We start from the raw sequence: 25,631 nt of genomic DNA on the forward strand, positions 1-25,631 counted from the left end.
TGATTGTGTCCCAGTTAGCTGGGGTCTTAAAGGAGAGAATCTCACTCAGGAATACCAGTCAGTGGAGGGAATTGAAAGGAGGGAAGAGAAACTCCCACCAACTTTAAATATTATCTAAAAAGTTTTCTGTCTAGGATCCTGATATTCAGGAGTGGGAAGGTGGGTATCAGCTCTAGGGAATCCCTGAGGTGACAGAAATCACTGCCAGATGGTCTTTTCATTCTAAAGCTGAAGACAACCCTCCCTGCTGGAGGTTTTAGCTGGGCAGACCTCAGCATTGTCCTACCACTAGGTTTTTTCTCATAGGCATAAATTCTACCTTCAGCAGGTTTAGGAATGGTCATTGACCTCCCCATCTGGAGGAGAACTGAGTGTGGAGGGCTTATCAGTGGGATCCAGGCAGGAAACAGAATCCTGTTCAGTCAATTCAAGTGAAGAAATGTTAATGAAGGGAGTGTTCATAGAGGTGGACATAGGTCTAAGGCAGCCAGTGGGATTTGGGACCCCCAATGACTAGCAAGAGCAGGAAGTTCTCATCACTCCTAGACTTGAAAGGGTGGAAGGAAATGATGCTCCTGGAGCCCTGTGAGAGCTAAGTCTACTAGTAGGAGTGGAGGTAGTTTTAGAGAGAGACAAAGGGCAGGGAGGAGCATTGAACAAATACCCCAGTCTTTTCTCTTGCTGCTGCCCTTGGACCTCCCGCCTGCCATTGGCTCACCCTGTCCAGAAGACGGGCAGCAAAAGAAAGAAATCAGGTGATGTCACCCATGGGGGTCAGCTGCCTGGGGCATGGAGCAGGACAGAGCAGAATGGATTTGGAGGCAGATGGGTGGACTAGAGTAACCAGCACAGAGATGTGTTGAAAAGTTTTCTTAAAGACCCTGCACTTATTTTTGTTCTGTAGCCTTGACTGAGATATGTATCTATATATAGTAGATAGCTGTTTGTGGTCCACACTCCAGACAGTGACACAGAAGGCTTTTGTTCATCTCCAGAGTAGCAACATGCAGATAACTGAGTCACTAGCATCTGAATTACAGCTTACAAGGCTGTGGTAATTTTCAGATTTAACTATTTAAAACATTTCAAATGTTTCTCTTTGATGTTTTTCCTGAAAGAACAATGAAGAAATAGTCCCTGATAAGATGTTAACAAGTTGCTCTTTACTTGGGAAGTAATTTTATGCAGCATCTAATGCATATATATTAGGTTCCTTTGCCACTGCCAAAGAAAGAAAAAGAAAGGGAGGGGGGAGAAGGAGGAGAAGAAGAAAAGAAAATTCATTTTTTTCCTTACAAAAGCCCTTTGAGTTGCTAGTGATTAACATTTATTGGAGATTTTCCTTTCCGAGTGCTTAACTCCATAGCCCACCACAGCCCTGTATTGGGGAGCAGAGAATTGTTTTGTGGTTGAGGACTTCATCCTGTGACTGGTTTCCTGTGCTTCTTAAGGAGCCATACACACTGCGCAAGAAGCACAGACTGGGAAGAGTGTTAGAGCCAGGCAGCTCAGCCAGTCCGTGACCTGCTCTGGAAGCAACCCTCAGGGGAGGGAAGTGAAAACTGCATCCAAGCTCTGGGGATGTTTGTTTCTCATGCTGTGTTTTCTAGAATTACACTACTCCCTGAGGAAGAGGGAGAACACAACTCTAGTAAAGCCCTCCCCGGCCTCCCTTTGGATTTGAAAACAAGTCTGGGTGTCCAAGAGTCCTCACAGGGGCTAATAATTTTATGTGTCTGCCTGGCCATAGTACTTCCCGTAAGCCTTGGATTCAAGTGCCATAGCTTTAGTGTCCCTGTGGGCCCCAGTGCTGACCTGCTGCGCTCCTGAGAGGCCTTGCAAGAGGGCTTAGCTTCCTCCTCAGAAGGGCAGGGCTGAGGCAGGAAATTCCTCTTAAAGCTTCACTCCTTTGCGTGATGGTTTACCCTATAAGGAGGACACTATTGCATGGAGCACTGGGTGTGGTGCAAAAACAATGAATACTGTTACGCTGAAAAGAAATTTTTAAAAATGCAAATGCTCTGGGAAGGGAAGCACATGGAGCCCTCCAACTCATTTACTCAAGTGGTCACTCCATGGCCAAGAGGGGCTGGGCAGGAGTTGGCCACTCGTGATACACATTTTCCTATAAGATCTTCTCATTCTCTTTCCGGAACCCATTTTTAAAAGGGATGCAGATCCTAGATTTTCTCAGGGTAGAGGACACCCCTCTAAATCTAAATGAGGACAGAGATAGTGATGGTCAGCAAATGCTCCAAGCTGGCCCTGTCCTTTTCACCAAGGTTTTAAAGGGAGTTGAATTATTTACAGAGACAGTTTGCAAAAGTTCTGGTCTTATATTTAGGTATCATAGAGAAAGGAAAGGTCAAGCCATACATTACACTATAAGTCTTATCTTGATTATAGCATCACAAACTTTAGTTGGTCTTAAAGACAAAACATGGGCAGAGAAGCATGTTGGGCCTGCTGGGTGTCAGCAGTTCAATGATTTGGGGCAGAAAAAAATATTTAGTAGTAGTTTCAAAATAAGATTTGGAGCCAAAGACTAGATTGAGTTAAGTTGTAGAAATGCATGGAAAATCTTAAAGCATCGAACATTTAGTAACTTCACTGTCTCTACCAATGCAAACCTGAAAACATGACCTTGAAATTAAATAATAAATGAAAGGAGGGTAACACCATTTTGGATCCTGTTCTACATCATCTGGTAACTAAATCTGATGAGGAAATGAATTGGATTCTCTGAATTTTGGAAACAAGGCAAAATCAAATTACCCAGTAGACAGCATCCCCGCTGCCAGTATTATTGCCCATCTGACTTCCTCATGGAGACTGGCATGCAACTACTCTCATACACCTAAACCTAGAAATATGTTGCCTTATTTATTGCTAGCATTTTTTTTTTTAAAGATTTTATTTATTTGACAGAGATCACAAGTAGGCAGAGAGGCAGGCAGAGAGTGAGGAAGGGAAGCAGGCTCCCTGCTGAGCAGAGAGCCCGATGCGGGGCTCGATCCCAGGACCCTGAGATCATGACCTGAGCCGAAGGCAGAGGCTTAACCCACTGAGCCACCCAGGCGCCCCCTATTGCTAGCATTTTTGTTTTCACTCTCTACCCCTTCTGACTCTTGTCCTCCATAGATTTCTTTGCAAAGTAAGTCAGACAAGAACCAATACCATATGATTTCACTCATACATGGAATTTAAGAAACAAAACAGACAAAATAGGGGAAGGGAAGGAAAAATAAAGTAATATGAAAATTAAGAGGGAGGCAAACCATAAGAGATGCTGAAATCTAGGAGATAAATTGAGGGTTGCTGGAGTAAGGGTGTGGGGAGGTAGGGTTAATTGGGTGATGGGCATTAAGGAGGCACCTGATGCAATGAACACTGGTTTTATATGCAACTGATGAATCACTAAATTATACCTCTGAAACTAATAGAAAAAGAGGGGGAAATAAACCCAAAAACTCAATGACCTGTTTATATTTTAGGTGTGCATAGGTGAAGGCATGCCAGAAAAAGAACAGGGCTGTACAGTGTCTGTAAAGTCTTTGGCAGGATTCAAAAATTAGTGACACGTTGTCTTTCTGGAAAGACACTGTCAACTGACTTTCTGTCAACATTGTGGCTGAAGGAATGGTGCGTCTAGCTGCCCTTACTGATATCCTTCCATCCTGGCAAACCAATGCTCTATTTATATGACCAGTGGAATGAACCATTGTGCTAAAGCTGGCCCCACAAGTTTGTTTTCCCATGGCTGTTCTACTTATTCTGTGGCGTAGCTGAATTGATTTGCAGTGATATGAACGAATCATCGAGTATACAGTGAATTGTTCTTTCCAGAACCCAAACTGTACATGTTGTGGAAACAATCAGAAATGAATTATTGCCAAGAGTAGTAACAGTTGGACACAAAAGCAGAGTAAATATGTTTAGTATTGTAATGGTCCTTTCAGGTGAACCCATAGGTATATGAGTGATCTGAAGGTAGTTGATACTTTTCAGCCACTTAGAAAGGCATGTTCTTAGGTGGCCTTTTCAGTGTGTGAAAAATGAACATCATAGTACTCTGTGTTGCTACTGTTCATTGTTGTTGCCCATGCAGGGAAGGTCTTCACAGAGTTATTGGCAGTTCTATATTAGATGAATTGGGGAGTGAGTGACGACTATAGAGAAAAAAGAGCTCTCTGATGATTTCAGGCCATTGACTTCACAGATTTGTACCTTTGAAAATGTAGAAAGAATTTTTACCAGTTAGCTTCTGGATAGGATATTGAGAAAATGAATATTTGGAATCTAGAGATAAAGGGGGCTCATTGCATGGTGTGATTATACTCATTTAGAATTTTTAGGAATTTTAAATATGTCTAGGCATAGATTCTAGTAAGTGGCTTGTCTGTTATAGTGATGAAATCTGAGGGGGAGGTTGCCCTTCTGGGATCAACATGGACATCTCTTTGGAAACCAAGGTGTTATCCATCTGGAGGTGGAGAGGCTGTGTGGTGACCTCCATGGTTGCTCGGTCTGTGATGTGGATACTGTGGCATGAAGCAAGGTGGCTTTGTAAGTTAAACTGTATGTGGAGGTGAGGTTTTTGCAGCAGCTAATTTAACTTGGCATGTTCCAGATTCTAAATTCTATGTGATAAAAATACTTTACATGGAGTCTTCCACTGAGGAAATGATTGCAGGAAACTGTGGTGTGGGCATCTCTTTGGAGTATTATGATGGTTATTATGATGGAATATTGTGCTGCTCACATTCCTGGTTCTGGTTGTTGCAGTCCCCTTATGTTATAAAAACTGCAAACAAAAATATCATGCTAGTGTCCCTGTCTTGGTATACACATGGTCTGATAGTTTCTCCAGTAATGCAGAAAAAGGTCTAGTAAGGCCTAGATTCTTCTGGACAGAAATACAGAATTAGAAGATGGTAAAGCCATAAAGTTTGTACCATCTCTTTGCTTATACAGAAATTGAAGTCCAAAAAGTTAAAAGATTCTCCAAAGTCACACAGCCAGCTGGGCAGCAGTTGGTCCTATTTCTCCTGTCTTGTGGCCCAGTCTCTGCCCTTTAAGGCCATTTCAGACTGCAGTGGGTCATTCTGAAGCTCCTGTGGGAAGGACTATTAGGTTTCTCCTCTGGCCAAAAGCTCAGGAACAAACAGGTAACAGTCGCCATCTACCAGTGATGTTGGGTCATTCTCTTTGGCGTAATAACTGCATCAGTAAAAATAGAAATTACATGAGGATAGACTCCAGCAAAATCTGTTGAAAATGGAGCATCATAACAGAACGGTAGTATTCAGCTTACATTTTGTATCCATAGCTGCATAAGTGTGAAGTCTTGTTCATATCCCACAGTTCTTCAAGAGACTTTAACCCTTTTGTTCAGAATTTCTTCACTTCTGAGGTCCTGACTCTGTTTTCCTCTCCCCCGCAATAAACTATACCCCACCTTCTTTTGATGAACCTAAAAAGCATCTCTCAACAGATTCAAGTGATAGATGGCTGCAACAGAATCCAGTAACATCAGGGCACCAGGGAAATGAGCCCAAACTGTGTTGAACACAAATAATGACCCAAGAGCAAATTGTGTTCAGACTATCTGAAGTTATTTAAATGTTTATAGTCAATTGTTTCATAAATTAAAGACTTCCTTAACTGAAAACCTGTATATGCTCATAAAATATGCATTGAATATTTGAGATACAGTAATAGCATTGCAAAGGAGTAACATCAAAAGCACGTGGAAGAACTTTGTATTTGCTTTGTATCATGGAGGGGAGGGGCTTTGATGGTCTGTGAAAAGAAAGCAGGTGGAGAATGATGTCAAGGGGACACTGATTAGGGTGGAGGACAGATTTCTTTGAGAAACCCAAGAATTAATAAGTTAATAGGAAAAAATTTTAAGATTTTCTGTATTTATTTATTATTTGAGAGAGAGAGAGAATGAGGCATGAGAGGGGAAGGTCAGAAGGAGAAGCAGACTCCCTGTGGACCAGGGAGCTTGATGTGGGGCTCGATCCTGGGATTCCAGAATCATGGCCTGAGGCAGTTGCTTAACCAACTGAGCCACCCAAGTGCCGGGTCAGGAAATTTTTTAAAAATGAAAAAAATCTAAGGAAAAATCTCCACAATTTCCATAATGTAGTGATTTGAAGAAAAAGACCTGATTTTCATACTGTAAAATTTACCTACTTCAGTTCAGTAATTTTTAGTAAAACTGACAGAGCTGTCAGCCACCACCAAAATCCTACAAATTCACTCTTTTTCCACATCATTTTGGCACTTTTATTTTCACTCTCTTCGTTTCTACAAAAAACCCACAAAACAAAAAACGTGTTGAGATTTTGATATGAATTACATTGGAGCTATGGATCTATTTGGGGAAAGTGGCTGTATTAACAATATTAAGTTTTCTAGTCATTAACGTGTTATGTCACTTGTTCTTTCTTCATTTTCTTATAGTAGTGTTTTATAGTTTCCAGTGTATAGGCCTTTCACTAATTTTGATAAATTTATTCCTAAATATTCTATTGTTTTTCATGCTGTTATAAATGAAATTCTTTTCTTAACTTTATTTTCAGATTGCTCATAGCTGGTCCATAGATATATAACTGATTTTTTTTTCCTGTATTTGTCTTGTATCATGACATCCTACTGAACCTGCTAATTAATTCTAGTAGTTGTTGGGTGGATTCCCTAGTTTTCCACATAGAAGATCATATCATTCATAAATAAAGACAGCTTTATTTATTCTTTTCCAATCTGGATGCCTTTTCTTGCCTGTTTGCACTGGCTGGAACCTCAAGTACGAAGTATAGGGTACCTTTCCTTGCTTCTGATCTTAAGGCAGAGTACCTTTCCTTGCTTCTGATCTTAAGGGGAAGTCATTCAGTCTTTCACCATTAAGGATCATGTTTGATGTAGGCTTTTCATAGATGGTTTTCACCAAGTTGAGGAAGTTCCCTTCTATTCCTAGCTTGTTGAGAGTCTTTAAAGGATGTTGGATTTTGTCAAGTGTTCTTTCCCCATGCATGAAAATAATATGGTAAATTATCCTTTGTTCTGGTAATATGGTGTATCACATTGATTTGTGGATGTTAAATCAGCTTTGCATTCCTGGGATATTTGGTTGTTGTGTACAATCCTTCTTGTATGTCGCTGGATTTATTTGCAGACCTGTTTTTGCATCTATATTCATGAGGAATATAGGTCTGTACTTTCCTTTTCTTGTATCTTTGTCTGGTTTGGTATCGGGGTAATACTTGGCCTTTCCTTCTCTAATGTAAGTGCTCTTCCCAGTAATTTCTTGTTTCCTAGGGTTCATCTTCCAGCATTGGTCCTCACATTTATTAGGAATTACAAATAATGACTGTTCTGGATGATGTACTGGAAACTTTGGGATTTTAGAGGGAGTGGAGGGTGGTAGAGATTGGGTCTTTCTATTTTGGTCAGCTCAACAAGCACAGAAAATAAGATTTTAGAGTTAGACTCTACAAATCACAGTGATGCTACCAATTTCTTCATGTAGTGGACACAATGTGACATTCACTTCAAGCATTGACTCATATGGTACCATTTGGAAATTAGAGAGTGGTCCTTTCCTTTGCTTTTTCTGAAATTGCCTGGGGATAAAGTCTTTCCAGAGAGATTATAACTGAGCTGGGCTTTGGACAGATTATTTGAATAGGAAGGACCTTGCTCATTTTAAAAAATCATTCTCCTCTATGTTCTTCAGATTATATCATTTCTGTTGATTTGCTTTCAAGTTTCTTTCTTCTGTCATGTCAGTTCTGCTATTAAGCCCTTCAAGATACTGTGTTTTTTACTTCTAAGATTTTCATATTTTTTATATTTCTCTGCTGAAAATAACTACCTTACCATTCATTTCAAGAGTATGCAACCACATGGACCATGGTTACAGTTGCTGATTTAAAGTCTTTTTCTGATTATTCCAACACCTGGGTGACCTCAGTATTGTCACCTATTGATCGCCTTTTAACTTGAGAATTAGTCATATCTGCTTGCTTTTTAAAAGTATGTTGTATTTTGGATTGTGTACTGGATATATTGAATATTATGTTTTAAGACCCTGGATCCTATTTAAATTCTCTGGAAAAGGGTCACCTTTTTTGTGTTTCAACAAAATTTAATTGAGTCTAGACCTCAAGTTCTTCTCACTTTTTATGGTCATTGGTTCCCATATAACAGTTCATATATAAGTTTTAATAGCCTATTCCTAGTAATATAGAAAGTATTCAGAGTGATTATCAAAGTATATGGATTATCTGTAATTTTTGAAAGTGAGATTCTCAGTAGAGAATCCCAAGTTACTTTGTATCTGTGATTTTTACTGTCTGTGTTGATTTTTTAAAATCAATTATTAATGTTTTATATTTTTTAGCAACAGAAACCTCAAGGAAATCCAACAAAGAAAACTAAATCAAAAAAATTGGATCCCCTCAAAGGCCAGAAAGTTATCGCAAGATGTGATGAAAATGGCTTTTACTTTCCAGGTAGATCCTTTATTTTGTAAGATTCCTTTGTTAAATAATATGATATCAGGGACCCAAGGTCCTCAAACTGTGCTTTCCCCAGAACACTGATATTTTATAAGCTGTACTAAGGTATTCCACTTCTAAAATGAAATGATGATGGGGTTTCTACCTATGTTTCTGAGGGGTGATAGCCAGAAAATAAATTTAATCTTTCATTGGTTCAGTAAAACAATTTTACTATACATCTGCTATTTTCTGTGAATGTAATATTCCTAAAGTGCTGGTCTAGTGTAGACCAGCACATGAAAATTCTTGTCTTTGTGGAACTTATATTCTAGTGAGGGAGATAGAGAAGCAAGCAAATACATACAATATGTAGTATGTCAGATACAGTGTTGTAGAGAAAAATCAAGCTACAAAGGGAACTGAGAGTGTCAAGGTACAGTCTGCAATTTTAAATATGGTGACCAATGAAGAACTGCTTGGGAAGGTGATGTGTGAATAAGGAGGAGGAGCAAGCCATGAAATTATCTGGGGGAAGAGAGTTTCTTGTTATTGTATTTTTAAAGATTCATTTATTTTGAGAGAGAGGGAGAGAATGTGAGTATGAGCGGGGAAGGGGGAGGGACAGGGGGCTGAGCGAGAGGGAGAGAAAGACTCCTCCAGCAGACTCCCCCTGATCACAGAGCCTGATGTGGGACTTGATACGGGGCTTAGTCCCAGGACCCCGAGATCATGACCTGAGCCGAAATCAAGAGTTGGATGTTTAACCTGCTGAGCCACCCAGGCACCCTTGGGGAAGAGTTCTAAGCAGAAGGAACAGCAGTAGAGTCCTGAGGCTGGAGTCCATATGGCATGTTGGTGAAAGAGGCCAGTGTGGCCAGATCCAAGAGCTTTTCCCAAAAGTTTTTGGGATACGTGATCCTGAAGGAACCAGCCAGGAGCAGTTCAAGTGAGAGCTTTGTGGACAGTGAAAATAATATGTATCTAGAGGTGAAGACAAACATTTTCTATCTGGAGAAATAAAACAGATTATGGCTGGAACCTGTAATGCAAAGAAACAGTAGAAAATAATAAAGGTCTTCAGAGAGGGAAGTATGGGGCCATTCATAAAAGGTCATGTTAAGAAGTTTGGACTTGGACTACCTGGGTGGCTTAGTTGGTTAAGCGACTGACTTTGGCTCAGGTCATGATCCCGGAGTCCCGGGATTGAGTCCCACATTGGGCTCTCAGCTCCATGGGGAGTCTGCTTCTCCCTCTGACCCTCTCCCCTCTCATGCTTTCTCTCACTCTCTCTCCCTCAAATCAATAAATAAAATCTTTAAGAAAAAAGAGAAGTTTAGACTTTATTGAGGAGCCACATGGAAAGCAGAGAAAAACATAATCATCCTTGAAGTCCACAGAAGCTCCCCTACGATGTTGTGTGAAGAGTGGATACGGAATAGGTTGGAATGTCCCCCAGGTCCCTGTCTCGGGCCATATGGTAGATAGTGGTATGTGCAGGAGATGTTGGTATGCACAGGAAGATAATGATGTGTCTGAGGCATGGGGGATAGTAGATATACTGCGTATGTGTTGATATCTCAGAAATCTCTCCAGGCAGGTTTCCTCCTGAGACTCTAGATCCCTATTTCTAATTGCTTCCAGTTGCTGAAGTTGTCAGAAAAGCAATTAGAGATAAGGTCTAGAGTCTCAGGAGGAAGTCTGTCTGGAGAGAGAGATTTTTGAGACATCAACACATAAGTGTCATTGATATGGGAAGGGCCTGTAGGGAAGAGAGAGCCTTGAGGAAGATCCATGGGGCAGAAAGATGATACTGTAGAAACATAGCCAGTCTTGGGTAGGCATTATCTGTCAAACACCAGTTAAAAGAATCATTTTTTTTAATTAATTAAATTTCATTGAATCTTTTTAAGTGGGAAAAAAATACTTCAGCAGGAGTTTTGGTTCCAAGCAGGCATATGTGGAGAACTGACAGCTAGGACATTTTCTTTGAAATTCAGTAGATGTGCTTTGGAGCTGACTGGATGAGAGTAATTAAATATGGATGGGAGCATTCTAGATGAACTCATAGGCCAAGGCACAAAACTCTTCTTTGCAAGAGCAGGGCCCCAAAACCTCCTCTTTCTCTGGGACCCAGATTTGCTGGGTGGTGATTATGGGTTGGGAGGGGGGCCCTCTGCTTGATTCTTTTGAATTGGAGCCACAGAGAGGGGTCTGAGGCTAATTTGGCGGTTGAATGGAAATGCGGGAAAGGACTGGCTTCCAGCTGGCTGCATTAGAGTTTGGGATTAGTTCACTGGCCAGGGTCCTGGAGAAAAGGAGAAAGGCTCCAACTTTTCCTCCACACACCATTCTCATGTGATAAGAAATTCCAAAACCTACTGCTGCCAGTCTGGGGAAGCTGAGGAAGCAGGTGACACCATGGCCACGTGCAATTCCTGAGATCATGTCAGCAATCATTATTGCCCTGTTCTGTTTTGTTTTGTTTTGTTTTTTAAATATGCAATTAGGGGCACCTGGGTGGCTCAGTGGGTTAAGCCGCTGCCTTCAGCTCAGGTCATGATCCCAGGGTCCTGGGATCGAGCCCCGCATCGGGCTCTCTGCTCGGCGGGGAGCCTGCTTCCTCCTCTCTCTCTGCCTGCCTCTCTGCCTACTTGTGATCTCTGTCTGTCAAATAAATAAATAAAATCTTTAAAAAATAAATAAATAAATAAATAAATAAATATGCAATTAGAGGCAGAAAGTGCACGACACCAACAGTTGGGATCTGGCTGTTTAAGAATTTTTAGTTTGTGGCTGTGAGTAAACTCAAATAAGTCTGTTTGAAGGAAATACACATTTGAATTTAGTCATATGATCAGTAATTTGGATTAGTGGCTAGTTAGCAAATACTGACTCAGACAAATTAAATGATCATGCTGTGTTCCTGGATGTACTTCGATTTTGTTTCCCTCTTCTCCCCTAAAGTCAGTGCATCTTTAATTGGGAATTTCAACCCAACTCATACAGAGTTATTTTTTTTATAAAAAAATAATTTCAAACTTACAGAAAAGTTGCAAGAATAATAGAACTTTTATATACTTTTTAACCCAGCTTTGCCAATGATTAACTTTGTCATGTGTATTTTACCACATTTATCATTTTATTTTATTCTTCTTCTCTCTACTCACCTCCACACATACACATTTTCTGAACTATTTGAGATTAGGTAACATCATCATGACCCTTTACTCCTTAATACATCAGTCTATATGTCTCAAGAACACAAAGCTATTGTCTTAACATAATCATAATAAAGTAATAAAATCCAGGAAATTTAGCACTATTATACTACTTTTTATTTGTATATTTCAGTTTTGTTAATTGTCTCAATTAGGGCTTTATATTTTTTGTCTCTAGAATAGGTCGAGTCTGGAACATTGAGTTAACACATCTCCTTAGTCTTCTTTAATCTAGAATTATTTTCTAGCCTTTCCTATCATTTCTTATGGCACTGATATTATCTAAGAACAAGGTCAATTACTTTATAGAATGTTCCTCGGTTAGCTTAAGCTCAGAGTGTGCATTCCTGGCCAGTTTCCTACCTAAGTGATGGCATGATGTCATGTCCCTCTCAGGGTCTCCCATCCGGAGGCACATGATGTCCTTCAGCCTCTTTAGTGACATTGTTAGAGATCGCCTGGTCACTATGCATTCCTGTTTCCTCCCTTGTAAAAAAGAAGGCCAAATAGAGACTTGTGGAGAACCGCATGATATTCATCGGTGACACCTTTTTTGATAACTTTTGCTTGGGGCCTGCTAAATATTTCTAATGAAAAATATCTGGCTTTGAAATGTATCTCAGTAGTAGGTGGCTTTGAAGGACTTGGATCAGAGTGTTTCTCACTTCAGGCCGGGTCCACACTGGAGCAGAGCTAGCCCGGTTGTTGCTATCATTGTTGGTGGTCAGGGCAGGGATTTCTGTATGGCTGACTCTCTTCCAGGGTCAGTGTGGAATATCTAATTAAGGAGTGACTGAGTTGTTCAGAATGGAAGTGACAGGCCTAGTCTGGCTCATCAGGATGCTGAAAGGCAGGGAGGAAGACACATTTCAAAACATTATTTTAAGTCATTATTTGCAGGAATCGGCTCCTCCTTCCTCTTCTTCAGTGAAAAGAAGCATCAGGAAATCCATGTTGATGAAAAGTCTGAGTTGCAAAATTTCTGCACTATGCCACAGAAACAGGTTACAATGGAAGAAAAAGGCAGGCAGGTGGCAGAGGCAGGGGGTGGGGGGAACTGAATACCTTTCCAGGTGTCATGTTTTAGGGTCAGAAAATCCCAAGTTTTTATTTACTTGAAGTCTGCCCTTTTCCTCTACCAGCCCTGTGACTGAATCCACGAAGTTCTCTGAGCCTCAGTTTCTTTAACCTCCTGAATGAAATTAAAACAATTAGAACCCCCATAAGCTTGTGGTGTAGATTAAATATGGTAATGTACAGTATTTTCTAAATTAGAAACTGTGAATTGCATGTGAAGAGTTGTTCTCTCATCCCGTGAGACAGCTTCTCTTGAGAGAGAGAAATAACTTCCGTCCTCTTCTGGGGGTCGAAGGAGGGGTTTGCAATTCAAAAACTTCAACAGCAGTTTAAAAACCTTAACAGCAATTCAGAAAGGCAAAAATTAGCCCAGGGGGCTAGAAACGAAATCTCTGAGGCTGAAGGAAGGAGAGAATATGATGAGTAGATGTCCAAGATGACTGTCAGTGGAGTGGGGCAGGTGGAGGGGCTACTTTCGGTGGAGCAAAGCTAAAGCCTTTTTCAGGAGACGGAATTTAAGCAAGGCTGTGCATATCAGAAAGTTATACTGGAGGTAAAAGAGAAATTCCTGTCTGGAGTGAAGATTGAGAATTATTCCCACGTCTTTCACAAAATGAATGGACCTACCTGCTTAGAGTATTTCTGCAGTCTTCAACCACTGAGAATGGGCCTCATTTTGGCGGAGGGGCTCAACAGGGTCCATTCCCTATTCTCCAGCCTGAATACAGGAGAGCCGTCTGGCTAAGGTGGGGGGCCCAATCTGTACCCAAGGAAACTTACTGGGATCGACAGGCCTCCACTGGGAAAAAGCTCAGGTCCCTGAATTTGTTCCCAGAGACATTTCAGAGCCAGGAGACACAGTCTCACCTCTCCAGGGGTGAGGACAAAGAGAAACTGCAGCATAAGGGAAAACAAAATTAGATGCTGGTCCCGAATCGGGACTTAGAAACTCCCTAATTAGATGGAGAAGGAGCAAATGCAGAGGCTGAGCCATAATTCAACAGGCCAACTCGTGGTCCTCAGCCAGCCAGCGAGGCTGTCCACACAGCGGGGCTTGTTCTAAAGTCAGCCTGGGAGACACTGTACTAATTTCTGCAGGTGAACAAAGGCTTATTTCTGCAGAGCTTGTATGAAGAAGAAAACAATGGAAGGACCTAAAAAGAGGTGTTGTAACATACCAAAAAGTCTAGATCTAATCATGTGGGGCAGGGGTGGGCAGGGTTTTTTGTGAAAGACACATAGTAAATGGTTTAGACTTTGTAGCCATCCAGTCTCTGTCACCACTACTCCACTTAGGCAAACGACAGAAACCCTGCCTAGTAGGTTTATGAGTAGACTCTGCTAAGTCCCAGAGGCTGAGAATTTGAGGAGGATCACACTGACCAGTGTGGCCATCATGGCAGCCCAGGCCCTTCACTGTGAATCCTGGGAGGGGGTGTGTGGCTCGCTAGTGTATGGGATGTGAGCATTCTCCTCGGTTAGGAGTGGTTCTTCATTGCTTTCCTAATAGGAAGTCTTTCTTAAAAGCAGTGTTTGTTTTTCTAATTAAAAGGATAGTCAGTTTATGGTAGGGAATGTGTGAATAATGTATAAAGAATATTTCAAAAACCAAACTGAACATTTTAATCCAATGAGAAAACACACACCAGTGGAACTGGTTTTTGCTTGTTGTGTGTATGTGTGTGTTTCAAAAAAAAAAAAAGTTGTCGTTTCTTTGGCCATTTGAAACAAGAGACATGAACTCAAGATGAAGAACACCAGCCATTTCTTTGCCACATCAAAGGCCATGGGACTTGGCCAAGGTAAGCGTGTGAGCTGGAGCAGTGGTGCCAGGCCCTGGTGTCATGGGAGCCCCGAGGGGACACATACATTCTTCTCTTGGAGTAGGAGTCTTACTGCAGCTTTACTGCCTGGGGAAGTGTCCCTGTCAAAACTTCCCTTATTATCCCTTTATGATGGAAAAATAAATCTCAACTAGGATAAGTGACAAAACATGTACATCTTAAAACAGGCATTTTTTTTTTCCTATTATAATCATCCCTTTGAGTATAGCTAAAAGACAAGGAAACTTTTTGCATCTTTTTCCTTTGTTCCTTTTTTGGTAGTACATTTTAGGGAAGCCAGGGGAAGTGTTCAGCCTAGTTAGCTTTTCATTTATCTGATGTTAGATGAAAAGTTGATGATGGGAGTTCCTATTTTCTTTTACTTTCACAATTTAACAGTCTGATTTTCTATATGTGAGGAGTATAGAAGGAAATATGGCGAACGTAAGTAAATAAGGAAATTAGATGGTACAAAGTACCCAGGAAGAGGATATTTGTTTCTAAGAATGATGTTCTTATCAGGATGGCTGCTGCTGATTATGGACAGACAAGCTTCTGCACGTTCTCTGGACTTCTGAGCTCAGCGGTTTCTAGACCAGGGCTGTGCATTTCACCACTTTGAGTCGGTCAACCCCAGTATGCAATGTACAGTATCCACTGTTACCTCCTGGAGACATCAAAGGGGCATGCTGTTTTAAACAGGCAAAGTGTTATAAATTAGCCAACAAGATGGCATAAGCCTAGGAGAATAGGCATTATTTGTCTTCATATTATATTTTAAATTTGATGCCTTTCAGGGGTTGTGAAGAAGTGTGTGAGCCCCACCCATGCACTGGTGGATTTTAGGTACGGAGACACCAAGGTTGTGCCCACCTCGTTCATCACACCTGTTGGGGGCGCCATGCCCTGCCCACTGCTCCAGGTACCTGCTACAGCCATCTTTTCTGGGGGCCCTTTCCACCATCCCCACGGTTGCAGATAACAGGATGGTGAGGCCACTGGTGGGCCTTTGTTGAACACCTAGTTGGGGTCCTCCAGGGAGCTTGTGTTTGTGCAGGAAAAGCAGTGACCCCTGTTTGTATGACCCCTTGCCTGGCAACTTTTTTGCTCCACCTTGATCTGCTAACACCCTGTTAAGGGGGCGCCTGACTACATAGACTTCCTTGTATTAGCCCCTGTGGACCTTGTCACTTTACAGACAGTAGATGGTCAGGAGAGAGTTTCTGTAACTGCTAACACCCTGGATACTTAAACCGTGCAAGATTATATTAAAACCCATGTAAATGACAAGGGCAGAGGTGGAGCTTTCCTTCATGTTGTAGTTAGTTATTGCCAGACCTTGATGCCACAATGCAGTTACACCTGAACATGCATTCCATGGGTGAGCTGGCCTGCTGTGTTCTCATCTGCATATAAATCCATATAAGCTGGGCCACATGGGGGTCCATCCTTCCCAGCCCCCAGGCCAAAGGGGAGACAGAAAGCCTCCCAGAGGGGCGCCTGGGTGGCTCAGTTGGTGAAGCATCTGCCTTCGGCTGAGGTCATGACCTCAGGGTCCTGGGATTGAGCCCCACATCAGGCCCCGCAGGAAGTCTGCTTCTCCCTCTCCCGCTCCCCCTACTCGTGTTCTCGCTCTCTCTCTCTCTGTCTCTGTCAAATAATAAATAAATAAATAAACAAAATCTAAAGAAAGAAAGGGGGAAAAAAAAAACCTGAAAGTGAGCCTCCCAGAGGTCCAGCATTGGCGTTTCTTAGACAGCGGGAGCCAGGAGGAAAAGCACCCAGTGAACACTCAGAAAATTCTACTCAGTTGTCTGTCAGCACCTCCCTGGCCAGACCCACAGCCCCCATCGGTCCACTTTTCCCCTAACTGTTGGTCTTGTCCATCTGACATGTGCCCAGCAATCTCTGTATGCCCCTTCACGAGATTTTCCTCCTGCTAGAAGTTGTCTCTTTGTAACTTTTGCCTGTGGATTTCAAGTGTGTGCTTTGGAACAACATTAAGCAAACCTGCTGCTTTCCATTGTCTGGGTGACAGCCCTTCAGATCTATGAGGACACTCTTCCTCTCTCTTCCTGGTCTTTATGTGAAACAGGTTCATTCAACCAGTTTTTGTAGGATATGGTTTCCAGACCTCTTGCCAGCCTGCTGGCTATCCCCCACCCCGGGATCCTTGTCAAGTGAAGAATTCCTGGGAAAACTGGGGCTCCCCTAAACGAATTGCAGAGTTCCAGGTGTGGCCCAGTGAACCTGGGGAACTTTGAAACTATTGACTCTTTCCTAGCTGAGAAAAAATGTGTATTTGAAGTATACCATCAGTTCTTGCTAATTACCTTGGAGTATTTTTAAACAGGCCTATGTTGACATTGCTTATAAGATCTATAAGCAAAATATTTTCTATGATGTATGTTCTCTTCTACAGGTTGGAGATTATGTCTTTGCCAAAATTGTGATACCCAACGGATTTGACTTCTATGTCCCTGCCATTGTCATAGCACTTCCAAATCAGGATGTGGCCGATGATAAATTCTACACAGTTTTGAAGTGCAACAACCGGAGAGTAAGTAGACTTTTCTTGAGGAAAGGGCTTTCTCACTAGGTGGAAAGTGGCTTCCCGCCCTTCTGGGCAGTGCCTCGCCCTTTGCTAACACCGCCAGAGGTCCCAAAGGAATGACCTGCCTTGCCGCACCTGTTCCCACTCCTTATGGTTTGGATTCTGCCCACTCTGCAGCACAAAATCTACCCTCACTGAGGCTGCCATGGCCTCCTAACTCCTTCATCGAATGGCCTTTTTGGCGCTCCTCCCACGTTTGATCACTGGGGAGGCTCACTCCGGTTCTTTACTATCCTCCCCAGTTTCTCACAGCCCCTTGCTCTCTCCCTTCCTTACCTGCTGCTTCCTAGCCTGCTCTGTTCCCCTCCCTGGCCTCCCTATGAATTTTCCTAAATACTTTAGAAAGCCTCTTTATGAGTTTACAGATCTGCTGATGTCACTTGTCTGCCTGATGTCCCCTCCCCCCTGCAACACACGCACGCACACGTGCCTGCACTTCTCCTTACCCTCAAGGAAAAGCCCAGCCTGAACCCAGTATGGCCCCAGCTCCCTGGAAGGCTCACTGCTTCCTGAATACAGTGGGCTTCTCTAAGCCCCTAGTCTTTCCGTCTTCCTGGACCACCCTCCCAACCTCTTTCTACCGAAACTCTTGTCACGGGAAAGACTCTGCCCACTGTCACGTCTTGCTGAGGCCCTAAGGGTTCCTCTGCACACTCTACTTTCCCCTTCCCACACTGGAACTGTGGCCTATTCATCTTTGTAGCCCCAGCACAGGCCTCTGATGAAGAGAAGGTTCTCAAAATTGCTTTTTAAATTACTTAATTGAATGACCTTTCTAATGGAAATGACATTGTCTTGACGGACTATTTAATATGCCTAGAAAATAGACTAGCAAGCAAAGAGCAAGAAGTAAAATACTAGTGGCTAATTTTCTTAAGCACTTATTCTGTGCCACAGGTACTAATCTCAGGACTTTATATGTAAAGAACAATTGAATGCTCAAAATACTGTGAGTAGGTGCTGTTATTATTCCTGTTTTCAGATAAAGAAACTGAAGCAGAAGGGTTAAGTCTCACACAGTGTAAGTGGGACAGTGGACATTTGAACCCAGCCAGTCTGGCTCTGTGGCCTACACTCCGAATCTCTGTGCCCAACTGCCTAGTATACAGAGTAAAAATGTCCAGTCAGTTCTTGACTATAGCATGAAGTATATCCGTCAGGAGAGGGGTCATGGTAAATGAATTTTAGAATTAAAGGAAAAGAATAAAGACCATCAGAGCCAGTGGTCCAAGAAGTAGTTTCCAATCTGACAGAATAAGGAGAAACGGGTACCTTCTCATCAACCCAGGGGGAAATAAACCAAAACAAAACCTTAAGAGAAGCTATTTGGATGACAGTAAAAAGCAGTCTAGACGGCAGTGGGTGGGAAGATTTTCTGACATAAGGCACCAGTCTGGGATATCTACTAGGCAAGAGAGGAGAAAGCAAATCAAGGGGCATTTGAAGAGATGTCCCTAGGCACACCCCAGGGTGTGGGGAGAGATGAAGCAGTTGTCCTAGGATCCCTAAGAAAGAGTCTTAAAGCCCAGGAGGGACCTGGAATTTACCCACAGGGCAGTTAGGCCCTGGAGACGAGAGCTGGGTGGTCAGTGGGGAGACACTGAAGACAGTTCTAGTAGAGATTCACGGCACTGAAGGTGACAGTTTCTAAAGTTTCTAAGTCTAGGAAAGAGATGGCCAAGGCTGAAGTAAAGGTAGATAGGAGGGTGGTTCTATGGAGGGATATGTAGGTGTGCATGTGCATGTGCCTGGGCACCTGCATCTTATGTGGATGGCCTTGCATGTGATCCAGGATATGGAGAAATGACCAGGAGGACTCATCGATGACTTTTACTCAGTGTATAATTATCCAACCAGACTCTGCCATTTGACTGTCGTCTAAAGTGTTATCCTGAATAAGATAATGGCTAGCAGCTATTATAGTGGATTGAGCTGAAATAAAGTTAACATCTAAATTGTGGGCATTTCTGTTTTAAGTTGCATGAACCCTTTTGGTATTATTACAGGAATTTTGCCCTCGGAGTGCACTTATTAAGATCAGCCAAAACAAGTATGCTCTCTCTTGCTCTCATATAAAATCACTCCCAATTCAGGAGGATCCAAAAGTGTAAGTAGACCCAAGTTTTCATACTCCCTGAACTTCATATCTTTGCACCTTTAATCTGTTTCTGAGTTGGAATTCATGAAAAATACTTGGGGAGAAAAGCAGAAGTGGAGGGCCTCCTGCTTAAAAGGTAGTTCTATGATTATTATTCCTTCCACATCACACCACTTACTTGCTGGTTATTTGTCTGTCTGGTTCGAATCTCAAATGCAACATTATTTTACTGACTCTTCAGAAAAACATTCAGTCCTGCCATGAACTTGAAGGAATTATTCCCCTTTTATTTTTAAGGGTTCAGGGACTTCTAATAAAGTCTTGCCATAAAGCAAAAGTTAGATTAAGTTGTGATTGGGACCAATCAACCGTCTGCTTCTTCCCTTGCTGGGGAATGAGAATGAGGTGTTGGCCCTGGCTTGCCTGTGCCCAGGTGAGCATGAATGGGTGCATGGGTGGCAGTTTCTATGGGCTACAGTGGGTTGAATACATTTCCATCTGAGGAAGTAAGATTGCTAAAAGCTGGAAAGGTAGATTAAAGTAAAGTCAGTAAGAAGAAGCTGAGGCCTAGAAAGCAGGCAAAACTGAAGTCCATGGGGCTGATGAGGGGCATCACAGCTAGAGTCAGAGTTATGACCTTGGGACTGAAGGTTGATTTTCAGCAAGGGTTAGGGAAAGGTTTCCTAGAAATACCCTCCAACTTCACTTGGAGTTTGTAGGTTGTCTTCAGTGCCAACCTTCATTCACCTGATGGTATCACCTTGCACTTCATAAACAGAAACCATCAGACATTCTCTCCTCCACTTTTTTTCCCTGACTATAGTCTTGTAGAAACCTCCTTACCCCTGATGTCAAGATACCTTCTCTCATCCAAGGCTGACCTGCTCACCAGGCTCCAGAGCCTGTCCCCACTACCCAGTTCTTGCTCCATCAGTTACCCTGGATTCTTTCCTATCTCCCTAGCTCCTCTCCTGATTTCTTTGCCCAGCGAAAACCCAAATTTGCCCCCCCGACACACACATGCACACACACATGCACACATACCCCCAGTCCTAAATCGATAGAGCTCCCTTGGTTCAGCAGTGTGATCTGGCATCCTCCCTCCCTCCCTCCACAGCCATGCTGTATGTGGGCAGTCTCATGGACTGTTGTCTTTCCTTTCTTGCCTTCTCTTCCCTCCCTGAGGAGCCTTGGGTATTGGCTTCCCCCCTGTGTGAAGCTGTTCCCACAGGGGCCACTAGGGACTTCTCACACGCTCACACTCTCTGAGGTCTATTTGACTATCTCAGTCACCCCTCCTCCTCCTCTTGAGACCTGTCATGGCTCCTCCTCCCTCTGGATTTCCTCCCTGCCTGATTTCAACCATATCCCTTACTTCTGTGACTCCATTTACACTAAGGACCTCATACCTCTCTCTCTACTCCAGGCCACTCCCGTACTCTGGCATCAGAATTATAGCCTCTCAGGGTGGGACCTAGGGTGAACTTTGCTAATAAAAACTCCCCCACTGGTTTGTAATGTGCAGACTTGGCTGGTCTATGGTGGAGAGAGCCTTGGAAGCTAAGCCCTGATTTCCTATCCCAGCCCACCCTCACTTAGTTTGTATCCTTGGGCAGGTAGCTTATCATCTAGGAGCTTGTTTGCTCGCAGTGAGATTAGGGTGGTGTGAGGATTGGAGATGGTCATTGTGTGTTTGGGGTAAAGCAGATGCTCAGTCCATGGTGGGAATCCTGTTATTTTCAGCCATCCACCTGAGTGTACAGAATCTCAACTTTAGCACATCTAATACTAAAATTATAGCTCCCCACAGACCTACTCCCATCTCCGCCCTCCCTGACTTAGTTCTCTCTGCCCCTCACCAGTCAGAGTTGTCCATTCAGAAATTTGGTCATCATCTTAGGTTTCTTCTTGCCTTTTACCCACCACACCCCATGGGTCTCCCAAGTTATAGTGATCCTAACATGCAAATATTTCTCAGCTCTGCTGGACCTTGCTCCCTTAGGTCAGGCATCTCATTTCCTGAGACCCCTGCCTTTGGCCTCCTGCCAACAGTCCCAGCCCTCTTCCAGACAAAGGGGCTGAACAGAGGAATCTTCCTCACATGCAAATCTGCTCCAACCCCTTCCCTACTTAAAAAAATCCTTCAGTCGCCCTCCCTTTCCCCTTCTTATTCTAGTTTAGCCTCTTGTGGGTCTGACCCAGGCCTGCCCCGCTAGCCATCCCCCAACCAACCTCTCATAAGCCCTCTGCACACTAACCATACTAACCTACTTGTAGCTTTTCCTCATGCCATGCTTTTTCAGGGCTCTGTGCTGTATTTATCTCCCTTGAATGTTATCCTTTGCCCTTGGCCACCAGGGAACACTAACATTGAGCTCAAGCATCACCATCGCTATGTCATGTTCTAAGACTCCAGCCATTCTGTGCACTGAGGTGATCTCACTGCCTCCTGTAGAGGTTTTCATTACAGAAATTTTCCCTTATGTAGGGCCATGTACTTTCTTAGTTTCTCTCTGCCGTTAGGCACGTGTCCTTGAAAGCAGGTGCCAGGTTCTGTCCACTTCTAAATCATTGTCAAGGCCCAGCTCATAGGATGTGCCCAATGACTGTTTGAAGAATGAGCCAGTGAACACATAAATACTTGTGGAGGCCCAGCATTGTTCATTAAGAGGTGCATGGTTTCACAGAGAATCTTTCCTTAGGCATTATGATTGAAAATATACAATACCATCCTTCATTCTCTTCTAGATGAGTATAATGTTCATTTAAAATTATAGCACATTTTTTGTTAATCTCAAAAGCCTACTCAAACAAAATGATATCCAAATTACAGTACATTTTAAAGGAATGTGAATAGATGAAAGTCTAGGTATTGGCCATTTTCACTAAATCCAACATTATCAATCCTATTTTAGAATTAAAATTCAATTCTTTCTGTGTTTTGAAAAGCCTGTAATTATTTTCTATCTTAGTCCTGCCCCAGGCCTTATTTAAATCTCTTAGCTGCTAATTATCTACCCTAACTTCTCGGGCTTTACACAGCAGAAGTGTGCCTTGACTCTCTAGTCTCCCCATGGTAACTTCCACGTTGTTTTGCTCTAGCTGCCTCTCTGCTAGCCAGGACTGCCTTTAATTCTCTTAAGCAGAGGTCACATCCAACCTGCTAAGTTCAGAGTTTAATCTGTCTGTTTCTATAATCAGAGCTGGCAGGTGTGAGCACACAGACTGAAGGTGCAAGTCTTATTTTGTATCTCCACTGGGATTTCCTTCTGGTAGGTGCTTCTCATCAGGAGGGCTTCCTCACTAGGTTTCTGAAGGTACCACCTCCCTTTGGCTTGTCCTTAGTAAGCCTTCACATCATTATACCAAATGAGACAATTTAAAAAAATCCCGGTGCTTTCTTCAGGGACTACTTAAGTGTGCCATAGCTTGCAACTCCAACAGAACAGCATTTGACTTAATTTAAATTTAAAATATTGAATCCACTCTAACCATCCACTTGGGGTTGGTCAGACGGGTACATGGCCTCACACATGAACTGGGATGCCAGACATTCAGCTCTCCATCTTCTGCACCTCCACTTTTTCTCCTTCCTTGAAGACTTCAGTGGTTCGTGGCAGGCTATATCCTCCAGGCCCCTCTTCTGGTTCCTAACTGAGGGCAACACATGGTGAAAGACAGGAAGGGAAGTATTTAGAAGGTAAAGGGTTCAAAAAGTGATTGAATATAGCCAAAGCTGATGCGTAGTTTTATTTTCAGCTTAAAATTTGACACCTAAATGATTCTTGAGGACTTTTGTCCTCCATCACCTAATATGTTACCCATATTGCTAAATTCCAAATAACTAGTTTTAAAGGAGAGAATTTTAGGATCACAGTATTTACAATGTGAAATCAAGGGAGGTTCTCACTGGTTTGATTTTCTCTTTCCTATGCCATGTAATGAGTGCATTTCCTGGCAGCACAGCTGAGGGAGGTGGCCTTCTGAGAATGTATCTGATGGAGGGACAAGATTACTCATGCCTTACTTACCTTCAGTGATGTCCCTGAGTTTTTTGTACACTTCATAGCACAGAGATATCTGTTCTGAGTGAAAATATTCCCCAACCTGGCTATAACTTTCTCCGTTTAGAGAATACACATGTAATTTCTCCTAATTCCAAAGTGCAAGCAGACCAGGAGGAATTCCGCCCCCCCCCCCCCACTTGGCATCCTCCCTCTTTGCCTGGCAGAGAACTCCCAGCAGAGTTGTTCCCTGACTCCTCCCCCGGAATTCTGTTCGTGTCAGAAGGCTGTGGCTTCTTCTAGGGCTGTTGCAGGGGAAGCATGCCTGACGGGTTTGATGCTCTGGCTTCTGGTTTTCTCCAGTAAAGGGAAGTGCTTTACCAGGCATTACTCAGTTACGCATTGAGAGGTTGATTGAGTCCAGGCTGGGGACTATGTACTCCTCAGACAGGTCGCCTCTAACAGGCCAGAGCTCAATCCCTGAACTTGGCGCCATGTAACTGGCTGGATATTCCACTCCCCCCGCCCCGCCCCAGCCATCGCTGGGATCCATCCTCCACTCTTGGCAGAACAAGGTTTGGGCACATTACTTCTGAATCTCCTCCTTAAGAAGAGTCACTTTGAGGGAGTTGGAGTTCTTTAAAAAATTAGCAACATTCTAAATGTGAGCAAGAAAGCCAGATAGAACTAATCCTTTTCTCTGCTCCAAAAAAATCACAGGGCATCTGAAGGAAATTGCTGGGCACTGAGATCCTGAAGGCAGGGAGTGTTCTATTGATGTGTGCTTGCAACTGTGTGGCCTTGGGAATGTGGCTGTGTATGAGTTTCTGGGAGGGGAGACCATGTGTTTTATCCAATTCCTGAATATTAGCCTCTCATTGTCTCTCTCTGAACAGTTGAATCATTTTCCAGCAAGCCATTTGGATTTAGGAATATGTCCCAAAGGAAGTCATAATTCCGTGTTGCTTAACATTCCTCACTGTCCTCCATGTAGTGTGGTCTCACATCGTCTTCCCGACAGTAGGAATATTAAGTGGTTGATTGAAACCTCAAGATCCCACACTGGCTCTGACATTACATGAGATGAATCACTTCTTAGAATCTTGCCCAGTCACCACTGACTATTTTTCCCTTAGAAGGAGCTGTGCACCTGTTAAGCCTCGGTATGTCATTAGCGCTCTCGTCCCTTCTAGTCAGATTAGGAGCCCCATTTCCTAGGCTGGAGCAAAGCCCTGAAAAATAAGGAGATCAGCAGCAAACCCTGCCTGTGAGTGTCCCATAGTTTCTGGAGGGACAAATGCCATTGCCGATTTTCAGGAAAGTGTGTTTTGGAGCCCCAGTATGGGAATAAGAGAGCGTTGACAGTCATAGAGATTTGTTAGCCCTGAGGGCCTGTGGTAACAATTCAGATGGCAATAGCCTTTTGTATCAGTCTCTCCATTTTCTGCTCCTTCCATTGTTAAAACTCAGGGGCCTTGTGGTCTTTCTTAAACAGCAGGTCTTTCTGTCCTAAGACCAGCTTTCTGACAGACACTTAGGACAGAAAAGAGCTGAGGCCTCAGAGAACCAGTGAGAACACAGTAAGCTGATAAGCTGATACTAATCGGGCAAATGAGGTGGGTTTTGACCCAAGGAAAGTGTGGAGTCGGTGCTCAGCACTTTCTTCCCCAGAGTGGAGCCAGCTGCGTCTGAAGAACCAGTGAAGGCACAGTGCCTGGCTTCCCTCAACTTACTCTACTCTCTGACATACACATATGTCATTTTGACCTGTTTATCCCACTATTTAAACCTGTAGCCTAAAATTATTAATAGGACACTGAACTTTTCTTGGTTTTGGCATAAGACAAAAGAAAACCATTTCTTAGGGCCTGTCCAAGTGTCCTGATGGGCAACGTCCACTCAGAGTGGGTTTGGGCCAAGCCGAATGAGGGTGCATGGTGGGGGGGCATTGCATAAGACCTCTCACATCAGATTCACACTAACCCTCTTCCCCCTCCTGCAAGGGGACATTTCCTCGTGGAATATCTTGAACTTGGTTGACATCAGTCATTCTGGAGAGTAAAATGGGGTAACTGAACAGCATCTGCTTACTTGATGTAAAGGCCTTTCCTTGATCAAAATCCTAGTCCACTTTTTATTCTGATCATGACAGCATGCCTATTTTTATTTTTATGCCAAAAGTATGCACAGTGTTTTTCTCTGCTGTGTTGATTATTTTTCTTCAAAATAAAAATTTTTGTTTCCCCTTATCATTTGAGACAGTTAAAATTTTTTTTTAAACGTGGAG

At 43.0% G+C, this 25,631-nt stretch overlaps 1 protein-coding gene across 6 annotated transcripts in view; it reads left to right on the forward strand.

Annotated features, from left to right (window-relative positions):
* The window catches only part of VWA3B (von Willebrand factor A domain containing 3B), a 210,518-nt gene that overhangs the window by 179,778 nt on the left and 5,109 nt on the right, over positions 1–25,631 (forward strand). For 4 of the 6 annotated variants that reach the window (XM_080813513.1, XM_080813514.1, XM_080813515.1 and 1 more), the window contains 4 exons: positions 8,411–8,522; positions 15,426–15,550; positions 17,051–17,188; positions 19,249–19,349. In XM_080813513.1, the coding sequence (XP_080669639.1) occupies positions 8,411–8,522; positions 15,426–15,550; positions 17,051–17,188; positions 19,249–19,349 (476 nt within the window). The remainder of the gene's footprint in view (positions 1–8,410; positions 8,523–15,425; positions 15,551–17,050; positions 17,189–19,248; positions 19,350–25,631) is intronic. The other 2 variants (XM_080813512.1, XM_080813516.1) reach the window with 2 other exon arrangements.

The sequence above is a fragment of the Martes martes genome (assembly GCF_963455335.1).
Source record: "Martes martes genome assembly, chromosome: 9".
Lineage (NCBI taxonomy): Eukaryota > Metazoa > Chordata > Mammalia > Carnivora > Mustelidae > Martes > Martes martes.